The 11,406-nt window shown below is 44.6% G+C and overlaps 1 protein-coding gene across 2 annotated transcripts in view; it reads right to left on the bottom strand.

Annotated features, from left to right (window-relative positions):
- INPP4B (inositol polyphosphate-4-phosphatase type II B) overlaps nucleotides 1–11,406 on the bottom strand; it is a 437,109-nt gene that overhangs the window by 206,029 nt on the left and 219,674 nt on the right. For both annotated transcript variants that reach the window (XM_019522133.1, XM_019522134.1), the window contains exon 10: nucleotides 545–675. In XM_019522133.1, the coding sequence (XP_019377678.1) occupies nucleotides 545–675 (131 nt within the window). The remainder of the gene's footprint in view (nucleotides 1–544; nucleotides 676–11,406) is intronic.

Below are 11,406 nucleotides of genomic sequence, written 5' to 3' on the forward strand. Positions count from 1 at the left end.
TGATTCAGAGATTTGGCCACTGCCAAATCGGCTGAATCTCTGAATCAAACAGGCCCTGGCCTGCTCTCCATGATGTCAGGATTAGTTTGCTCCAGCTCAAACTGCACTAGAGTTTATTCAGTTGCATTAATTGCACATGTAATTGTACCCACTGTAGAGGGTTTGGGCTTCCTTTGTAGTGGGGGCTCTTGGATCTCTTAAGTGCATTTTAACAACACGTTCAGCAGCAGGACACTGGCTGTCACTGTCCCCCTGCTTTACCTCTGGCATGTTAGGGTGTTATGCTTTGTGGCTGTGTGTCAGAGTTGACTACATATTTTTACTAATGGGTTAGACAATGGATTTGCATAGGATGGTTTGGATAGGGATTTTTGTGTCTCTGGGAGTGGTTTGGAATAGATGACCTCCGGAGGTCCCTTCCAGCCCTACTTTTCTATAATTTTATGATTAACTGTGCTTTTATTTGTGCTGCATACTCTCATATAAAATACTGATTAACTTAGGTATTTGTTCCTCTGAAGGACGGTGGAGATTATTTTCATACCTGTGTACTTCCCAAGTTCTGCAAGAGTGTCTTGGTACATGCTCAACATCTGATCACAGTGCGCAATTACACTTTTACGCATATTGTCCCAATGAGGAGCAAGTTCCCCCAACTCTTTTAGTTCTTGATTCCTGCATGAAAAGGCAAAAAACATAGCATTAGCCCAATTACTGAGTGTTAAGAAAACATACAACAGTTCCATTTGTTGAAAGAAAAATCTAATATTTAATGGTTATAAACTATTAATCTGTTCTTTATACAATGTTTCAAATAGACTTTTGATGGAGTTTCTGTTTTAAACGGAGACCAGCTAATACTAGATAAAAAGTCATTACAACCTCACATCTGTTTCGTGACCTATGTGAAATGAGCTCATCTCTTCAGCTCTCAAAGAACAGTATTACTGAGTTGTGAAGAAAATGGTGTTCAGTAGGCATGACTTCAGTAGCATGAGGACTATTCTGTATCCCCAAAAATGCCTCTTTCCAGGACAAGGAGGAAATGAACCATCAATCAGCATTGTGAAGATATGTTAACTCCTACTTTGCTGAGCATAAAGTTCCTCAATACTTTATTTCTCTTTCATAAACGTTATTCTTGGTCTGAAAAAAAACCTATACAAAGAAACCCAAATGCAGCATTTCTAAAAACATCAGTAAAAACAACAACCATTTTCCCCTCCCCCTCAACTGTTATCAGGTGCTGAATCAGGATGCATTCTTCTAATGCTTAATCTTCAGCCTTGCAGCTGCATTCACTAGGTCAAAATATCAGTGTTGTGGAAACTAGACATGTCACTGAAAATCCAAAAGGAAATCCTTTAGCAAATTATTCATTTTCCTGTGCGTTCTTTTGAGAGCTGACTTGAACAAAATTGAGATCACTTTAATATCCTACATAAACAAGTGCAGCTATAGTGAATTATGGCTTTCTGTTTTTTCTCCCCCAACCTGCTACTCAAGTTTATCCCAAAGCTTCCATTAATGTTTGGTGTCTCTGCTTCACATAAAACATTCACAATTTTCAAAGGCGTTGAAAAGTACAGATTTTGATTCTATACCACACTGAATTGTTCAGAAGAAAACTTGAATGATATTATGAAACAGTTTTGCTCACTTCTACCTTATACAGAGCCACAAAACAATGACTGGAAGCTGAGATATTGTTTTAATATGATTTCTATGGAACCACTTTCTCAGAGTTGTCAATTAGTAAAAAAAAAAAACCCCAACAAACCAACCCCCACCCCCCAAAAAAACAAAACAAAACAAAATTAACAACAATTCTAAGGAATTCTGGACAGGAGTCAGTGATTCACAAAACCTTTTTTAAAAAAAGGTCCTTATATTTTGCCATCATCACGTCATGTATATATAATTAGACTGAATTTATACTGAACTGGAACACAACAACAAAATTCAAAACAATGCCAGTAGAAGTAAGTATGATTTGACTCTACTTTATTTTTAAATTCAGTTACTGATGTTATTAAATACATTGTAAAAATAAATGTGGTAGTTAAACTGACATTTAGCTACCATATTTACTCAAATATAAGACAACCCTGAATATAAGATGACCTCCCAATACTTTGATTCTACATATGGAAACACGATAAATTTGTTATCATTTTTTAGGGGTAGAATATAATTATTAGAGGTTTGCCTTGATTGCATCTCCCCTCTCACTGCTACAGCAGGGAAAATAAAACTAGGGGGAGGGTTAGGTAGCCCCCCTGCCCTCTGCACCCCACCCCCAATTCTTTCCCCTGCAGTCCCTTCCTCACTCTTTACTGTCAAACCTTACTCTCCTTGAGCACATAGAACCCAAAGAGAAAATTTTAAAACACTGATTTTGAAATAAACATCCCTTTAGTAGGTGGAATATAGACAAATTATTACAGGGACCCATAGACTTAGTTCATTTAGATCTGATGCAGTTCTCCCTTTGTGAAACTGCTCCAAGTTTTAGCAAAGGTACTCCCTAAATACACTTTTAAGCAGCAGTACAAACTATGCATGATATTAGTCCACAGACTAAGGCTCTTGATTTACCATATAGATCATTGGGCTGGGCCACAACAGAGTCAACAACATTTCAAGCTAAGGTGACCTCAAAGCTTGGTACTGCTCAGTATGTGTGTCTAGGTACCCCCCACAAAGGATCCATGTGCTAATTACATCCCCCTCCCCACTCATGACTGGAGCCAGGTGCTTTTGTCATGAGTCCTGGGATACTCCAAAAATGTATATGCAGAGAGAGGGAGTAACAGAGGGATTCTAAGTGAACTGTTCAGTGCCTCATTTATTGCTGTTTGCCAGACATTTATAGATGGTGAAGAAATAGGAATTATTGGAAATGGGAAAGAAAGGCACAGCTCAGCTGTTGGAGTGAAGAGGAAGTCGAAATGTAGGCATTGTAGAATGTAGAGGGGAGTAATCACTTCCTTCAGTCTGCTGGCACTGCTCCTACGAATGCAGCCCAGTACACTGTTAGCCTTCTTGGCAACAAGGGCACACTATTGGCTTACATTCAACTTACTGTTCGCTGTAACCTCCAGGTCCTTTTCTGCAGAGCTGCTGTCCAGCCAGTCAGTCCCCTGCCTGTACAGGTGTATAGGATTGTTCCAACCTGCACTTGTCTTTATTGAACCTCATGAGATTAATTTTGCTCCAATCCTCCAGTTTGTCAAGGCTTCTCTGAATCCTAAACCTACCCTCCAGTGTATATACTAATCCCCCCAGCTTGGCGTCATCTGCAGATTTGCTGAGGGTGCACTCTATTCCATCTTCCAAGTCGTTGATGAAGATATTGAACAAAACCAACTGCAAGACCAACCCCTGAGATACTCCTTTTGATACTGGATGCCAGCTAGACATCAAGAAATTGATAACCTTCTGAGGCGGACAGTCCAGCCAGTTTTCTGTCCACTTTACAATCAATTCATCCAACCTGTACTTACTTAGCTTAATGCCTTTTTTTTACATCAACCTTCACAAATAAAGGCAACTATCATATGATGAGTGCAAAGAGAGGGAAAGTGACAAACTGTCCCGAGTACCAGAAGATCAGGTTAGGGATTACTTAGGAAAGCTACATGCTTTCAAATCAGCAGGGCCAGATGGGATTCTTTAGCCCTAGGGTACTCAAGGAATTGGCTGAGGTAATTGCAGAGCTAGTGGCTAACCTCTTTAAATGGTCTGCAACCAATCAGATGAGATTCAAGGAGGACAAGTGCAAAGTTGTGCACTTAGAATGGAATAACTGCATGCACAAATACAGACTGGGAAGTGACTACTGAGGCTGCAGTACTGCAGAGAAGTCCCTGAGGGTTACAGTGGACCATAAAATGAATATGAGCCACCAGTGTGCTCTCATTACAAAAAGCCAAAAGCATACTGGGTTGTATTCACAGGCTTGATTCACTTACAAATCAAGTGATTCTTTTTGCTCTGTTCAGCATTGGTGAGGTGTCACCTGAAGTAATACATCCAGTTTTAGGCCCCACACTTCAAGGAGGATGTGGACAGAATAGAAAAACTCCAGTACAGAGTAACAAAAATCACTAGACGCCTTGGAAACATGACTTATAAGGAAAGGCCCAAAGAACGAGGGTTACTTAGTCTGGAGAAGAAAACACTGAGGGGGCAGAGGAGCAATAACTTTAAACTATCACAGAGGCTGGTGATTAGAAGGAACTTTCTGACTAGAAAAGCTGCCTGTACCTTTGGTTTAGCTGACTGTTTGTTTGGTGGGTGTGTGCTCTGAGAAGCTGGGAGTGAGTGCTGAGTGACTGTTGATTGCTGTGGGATTGCTGACCATGTGATTGCTGCCTGGGCCTAAGTCAGCCCAGGCCCAGAAGGGTATACAAGGAGACTCCCCAGGTGACTAGGGAGCCTGTGACCAGGGACTGCCAACAGGGGAGCAGTTTGCAGGCAGCTCCCAGGCCAGTCACGGGCTGGAGTACACAGGAGCTTCTGACAGAAACTTCAGGTAAGTGAATGAGGAGGGGGGCTTCTATGGGGGTGGTGACATGGAGCGCAGCCAGGACCCCTGCCCTGCTGCTGCCTCTGGCCTGGAGCTCCTGTGAGGCCTCTACCCAGACACGCCCCTTCGCTGGGTTGGCAGTGGCCTGGTCCCCTGTCTGCAGGCGTTGCCTTGTGGGACCTCTGAGGCCTGGGGGTAGAGTGGGGGCCAGGGGTTCCCTTGCCTGTCCCACATGTGCCTGGATTGAGGCCCTGGAAGGGCAGGCAGAGGTGATCAGGCTGCAGGGGATCAGGGCAATTGAAGAAGAGATTGATGGCTACTTTCATTCTGTGCAAGACAAGACACCTGGCGGAGAAGCTGTGAGGGAATGCCCCAAAGCACATGCTGGTGAGTGGAGGATGCTCACCTCAGAGGCCAGACCTCTCACAGTGGAGACAACTCCCCCAGTGCAGCTGGGGAACAAATATGAGGCCCTGGCTGCACTGGAGGAGTGTGCAGTGGGGGAAAGCACACTGGAGGGGCCTGCCACCATCACTGAGCAAGTTGAGGGCCGGCCAGGTGAGCAGAAGAAGAGACACCATGTCATCATTGTGGGCAACTCCTTGCTGAGAGGAATAGAGGGACCCATCTGTCATCTGGATCCCATAGCGCGAGGTCTGCTGCCTGCCCGGAGCCACGATCATGGATATCACGGTGAGAATTCCTGACCTCATCCAGCCCTCTGACAACTATCCCACGGTCCTCATCCATGTGAGAACAAATGATGCAGCCAGGAGTAGTCCAGACCATATCATGAGGGACTACAGGGCTCTGTGGACCAGGCCAGGGGCACAGGTGGTCTTCTCGTTGATCCTCCAGGTCAGTGGTCGCAGTAGGCATCACGTCACCAGTGTCAGAGAAGTCAACGCGCAGCTCCAGAGTTGGTGCTATTGTGTGGGTTTTGACTTCCTGGACCATGATCTGCACTTCCATGCAAAGGACCTCCTGGGACGCGACAAGCTTCATCTCTCCGCAAAAGGTAAAAGTCTCTTTTTTTTACAGGTTGGCTGTCTTCCTATGTTGGGCTTTAAACTAAGTATGACGGGGGATGGGGAGGCAGGAGATGGAGAGAATCTAGAACCTACAAACTGTGAGACATGCAGCAGTACACCCAAGGTAAGTACCAATGGGCCCTCTGGGAATCACCAAAGGGGGGGGGACACCATTCAGAGGGCTCAAGTACCTGTATAATAATGCTAGGAGCATGGGGAACAAGCAGGAAGAACTCTCACTCCTGCTTACAGACAATAACTTCAATTTAGTGGGGCTAATGGAAACTTGGTGGGACCCTACCCATGACTATGTGGTACACATTGAGGGCTACAGGTTGTACAGAAAGGACAGTGTAGGGAAGAAAGGGTGTGGGGTTGCTCTCTATGTAAAGAAGCATTATATATCTACCCTAAGCAAAATGGGATCAGAGGAGGAGAAAGCTGGGGCATTGTGGGTTAGGATACATGGAGGTCGAGGGGAAAGGGACTTGGTGGTGGGGTTCTGCTACAGACCAAGGGGAAAAGCTAGACTTGGAATTCTTAAGGCAGCTCTCAGAGGCCATAAGGTCTAGGGACATGGTTGTCATGGGGGACCTAAACTACCCTGACATCTGCTGGGAGGAGCAGTCAGCCAAATCCAACCATTCATGTAGGTTCTTAACCTGCCTGCAGGACCTTCACCTAATGCAGGAGGTATACAGTCCCACTAGGGAGAATACCTTCCTGGACTTGGTGTTGGCTACGGAGGAGAACCTGGTAAGGGAGTTGCAGATTCATGGTCACCTTGGGGACAGTGACCACCAATCAATTGAATTCACCATACGGCATAGGGTAGGGACACCAGCCCACCAACTGTTGATGCTAACTTGGTGCAGTGACACTTGGATAGACTGGATGTGTTTAAGTCAGCAGCCCGGATGAGCTGCTTTGAGAGTACTGAAGGAATTGGCTGGTGTCATAACAGAACCACTGGCACAGCTGTTTGAGTGCTCGTGGCACTTGGGTCAAGTCCCAGAGGACTGGAAAAGGGCCATTGTGGTCCCTATTTTCAAGAACGGGAGGAAGGAGGATCTGAGTAATTATAGGCCAGTCAGTCTCACTTCCATCGTTGGAAAGGTCTTTGAAAAGATTACGAAGGATCACATTTGTGGGAATCCAGTGGGAAAAATAATGCAGCAGGGAAACCAGCATGGATTCATAGCAGGTAGATCATGCCTGACTGATCTGGTTTCATTTTGTGACAGGGTAACAAAATGCTTAGACTCAGGAGTAGAGGTGGACGTCATTTTCTTGGATTTTAGCAAGGCCTTCTATATGGTATCTCATCCCATTCTCATAAATAAATTAAGAGGCTGTGACAGATGTTTACATGGTCTGGTGGGTGGCAAGTTGGCTTAGCGGTTGCACCCAGAGAGTGGCAGTAGACAGGTCAGTATCAACCTGAAAGGATGTGGGTAGTGGGGTCCCGCAGTATTTGGTCCTTGGAACTGTACTCTTCAATATCTTCATTGGTGACTTGGATATGGGTGTGAAGCATACTCTGTTCAAGTTTGTGGATCATGTTAAATTGTGGGGTGATGTGCACACTCTGGAGGATAGGGAACAATTGCAGGCAGACCTGGACAGGTTAGGAGAGTGGGCAGTACACAATAGGATGCGGTACAACAAGGACAAATGCAGAGCACTGCACCGAGGGCTCAAAAATATCCAGCAGACCTACTGGCTGGGAAATGATCCTCTCAGCAGCACAGAACCGGAAAGTGATCTCAGAGTCATAGTGGACTCCAAAATGAACATGAGTCGTCAGTGTGACAAAATCGTCAGCAAAGCTAGCCGCACTTTATCATGGAGCAGACACATGACAAATAGAACCAAGAAGTTGATACTTCCCCTCTATGCGGCATTGGTGAGACCGCAGTTGGAGTACTGCATCCAGTTTTGGGCACCATACTTCAAGAAGGATGTTGACAGACTCGAGAGGGTCCAGAGGAAGGTCACTCATATGGTTAGGGGCTTACAAGACAAGCCCTATGAGGAGAGACTGAGGGATCTGGACCTCTTCAGCCTTCAGCAGGGGATTGGATTAGATGGCCCACTGAGGTCCCTTCCGACCCTAGAATCTATGAATCTGTGACCTAGCACAACACTTTGAGTATGTTCTCTTAAAATCACAAACCCTAATTTCAGATATGTGCATGGCTCTCTAATTCATTTCACCTGGAATCATGGACATATTCTTGAAGCCATTTTACACTCCAGTTTCTCAGAAAGAGAGCTAAAACACCCAAAGTATCATTTACCTAATTAAATCTGAAGTTTGATGATAAACTAGAATTTAAGTATTTCTGCCAGTATTTTTCTCTTAATCATAAAGACTTGAAATCAAGAACAGCCAAAAAAACCCCTCCACCATTACAAAATAAATACTGTTTTATTAGAGATTTGTTCTCAAAAAGGAGATTTGGCAAAAGATTTAATATATGTTTTATGTTGTCTCTTCATCAAAAGTTATTAATGGATGTTTTAGAATTTTATTACTACCTGTCACATCTGCAATCTTACTCTCAAGCTCACTGATAATAATGCTGCTTTGAACTATGATTTAACATTGTATCGTATTTATAATAGAAACACTTAAACCTCATCAATAACATTTTATGAGGTTAAACATTACTAAGTGTGAGACAGCTATATTGAAAGCAAATGAATAAGTTCACATAACAAAACATATTTCCCACTCTCTCTTGCAATTGCAAGAAATTGCAGTTTATAACCAAAGAATAATATAAGAGCAGTTAGCTTTCAGTCTATTTTCTTTCAAAGTTACTACTTTACCTTTAATCAATTTGAGGGTCTTGCATCAAATTACAAAATCTAAGCCAAGTAACAGGTGTGATCTAGAGACAGTGGGCATGTCTACACATGCATTTACTGCACGGTAACTTACTACACAGTAAGCTGCTTTTAGACCAGCATCTACACATGTAGCTGTGTCCCGGGACGCAAAGGTACTTACCGGCAACTCCTGAGCCAGGGAACGGAGGACGGGAGGCGAAACCCGCGCGGCTCGTCAGCCGCTTGTTTATTCAGCTGCGGCCGGCCGGTGACGCAAGCGCGGAGTGCCGGCCGGCATGAATAAAAATGGTGGCACATGCCGCGGGAGCAGGGGAGAAGCAGGAGACGCTGCACCCGATGTCTTTGCCCTTCAGACAGGCAGAAGCATCAGGGCACAAGGGAAGAAACACCCAGGACGGGTGTGAGACGAGGCAGGGATGCCGCGTGAGCAACGTTGCCGGCGCGACTGTCAGGAAGATCTGGGATCACCCCTGTGATACCACAGAAGATATCCCAGATGAAGGCAGCCAGAGGAGGAGAGACTATGGGGAAGCCCAGAGAGAGGTGCCTCCAGAGGATACGCCGCCGCTGGACTGTGAGGTGCCCGGGAATGGGCAAAGATTGAGTGCCTAGGCACGAAGCAGTCGGGGCTACAGTACGGCATGGGGGGGGGCAATTAAAGGGGCAGTACGCCTAGTTTGTGTTGAGGGTTTTCATGTTAAGTTTGTCTTTTCCCCGAGTTCTAGGGGAGACCGGAGGGCATTAGCCCCATAGTAGACATAGCTTCAGTTAAAGGGAGGGAAGCTGGCACTCCATTCAAGTAATAATCGGAAGAGCGAGACAACTAACAACTTGGCAACACCATAAGGAGGTGTGAGGCCAGGGTGTATGGGTGGTGGAGCCCCGAGAGTGACCGCCAGGGAACCCTGGGCCACGGGCACGCATGACGACCGACCCCAAACACTGATAACATCAAGTCGTGGCAGGTGGGAACGGGGTCAAGGAATTGGGCAGAGAACATCCGCTCGGACAAAGGCGGGAATGCCGGCAAGGCACAACACCAGTCACCCGGGGAAGAGCGGCCCGAGAACACCTAGTCGTGTCCCGGCGGCGACAAGCTGTTACTGCGCAGTAATATGGTGTGCGCTCCAATTTGGAAGTAAAGTTAAAGTGCACACAGTATTACTGCAGAGTAAGGCATCTACATGTGCCTTACTGCACAGTAATTAAGTGGGTGTAAATTTGCTAAACTCTGTGCAAGTTGCCATAGTTAGTGTGCAGTATGGGTGCGCATGTGTGCAGTATGGGTGCGCATGTGCCTGTACTGCACAGTAACTTTCAGTTACTGCACAGTAACTGTGTATGTGTAGGCCTGCTCAGTAGGTATTAGTAAACCTTTGAATAAAAAGTAAAGCTATTGATTCAGATTCTAAGGTGGTATAAATTGATGCAGTTCTAATAAGGTCAGAGGTTTCTGACATCTGGGGGTGACACCACTCAGCCCACTGCCACTTGCCCAGCCTCTGCCACAGCAAGTGGCTGTCCAGCCCATGACCACTTACCCTCCGATTCAGCTCACCAAGGAGCTCTGCAGTCCAGATCCAGTCTGGAGCATGAGGTTAGTTTGATGCCCCCTGATCTAGCCCGTCTCACCCACATCCAGTAAGAATGGTGCTGTCCCGTGACATTACTGGCTCTCTTCCACATCAGATCAAATATAAGATACTGGATAATATTCAAGTTGGTTTAGCTGATTTCTTCCCTTCCTGTGATGCTTATCACCTATACTTTTCCTAAGCAGACACTTAACTCTTTAGTCTCCAAAGAGAACAATGTATTGGGCTAACAGACTTCTACTTTTGCATAATATTTGTGGAACAGCTGTGTGTAACTCTTCACTCAGTCAACTACAAAGGAGGGCTCCTAAACTCAGTAACAGTCTGAACAAAGGAGTTTGTATCAATTACACTTTAATCCAAATATATGTTTTAATAATCGGCTATTAGATGGGCATTTGTTTTGTTTTTTTAATTGAACACTATGTTTGCCTATGTCAAAGAAAACAGTACAAGTAAGTTTGGGTCAAATTACAGGAATGATTTCCTTTATATATTAGAGCTAGATGCTCTAGAGTTATAATAAACGTTTTAGTTTTCTGGCTTTTCTTTGTGAGTTGATTTAATTAATTTCTTTGTGTTTGGGCCCTTGTCTATGGCAAGATAAAGCAGATGATTAATTGGATGATTACTTAAACTTTGAAAAAATCCCATTTGCTAATCAGACTGCCTCATTCAAAATGAATACTAGAGATCTGTTTGACTGAAATAAAATAATTAAATTGTGCAACAGTTTTTCTTTTAAAAAAAAGTATTACTTTTTTTGTACTTAGTTAAATACTGTCCTAATTCATGCCTTGTGTGTTTTCATGGAAGTGAATGGGCTGAAATTAACCTTGGCATCATTTCAGTAAAGTCAGACCTATTAGGACTACTCAGGTATAGATCAGTGCAAAACCTAGGTGTCTTCAAAAAAATTTAGAAGCCATAGTATGACTGATTTGCATGCTTTTAAAATCCTGAACATTATTAAATGACCCAAACATTAAATTGTTGAGAAGAATGGTAGTTTCTGTACTGCTGTCCAAAACTTCATCTGGAGGTCTAGCACTATGTCTATTGTGTACGGAGGCTCTGTGGGGCCTGATGACAATACTTTATTAATTTACTGTGCATGAAGGTCTGTGTATTCAGTTAAAAAAACACCCCAAAACAAATATGTTTAGAAGCAGCTAAACTAACAAATATGCAAATGGTTTTAGGAATCTAAATGGATTTGCCTGTGGAACACAGCAAAAGGAAACTCCCTGATCTCAGGCACATCATGTGCAAGGCAAGGCAGCATGCCAGATGCAGGGAGCTGGACCCGGGCTCCAGTGCCAGCAAGTAGGAGGTGGCAGGGGCTGGAGGAGGAGGGAGGGGACCATGGCGGGGACCCCCACTGACCCTGCCC

This window comes from Gavialis gangeticus, unplaced genomic scaffold (assembly GCF_001723915.1).
Source record: "Gavialis gangeticus isolate Ggan-Ray unplaced genomic scaffold, GavGan_comp1, whole genome shotgun sequence".
Classification (NCBI taxonomy): Eukaryota; Metazoa; Chordata; order Crocodylia; family Gavialidae; genus Gavialis; species Gavialis gangeticus.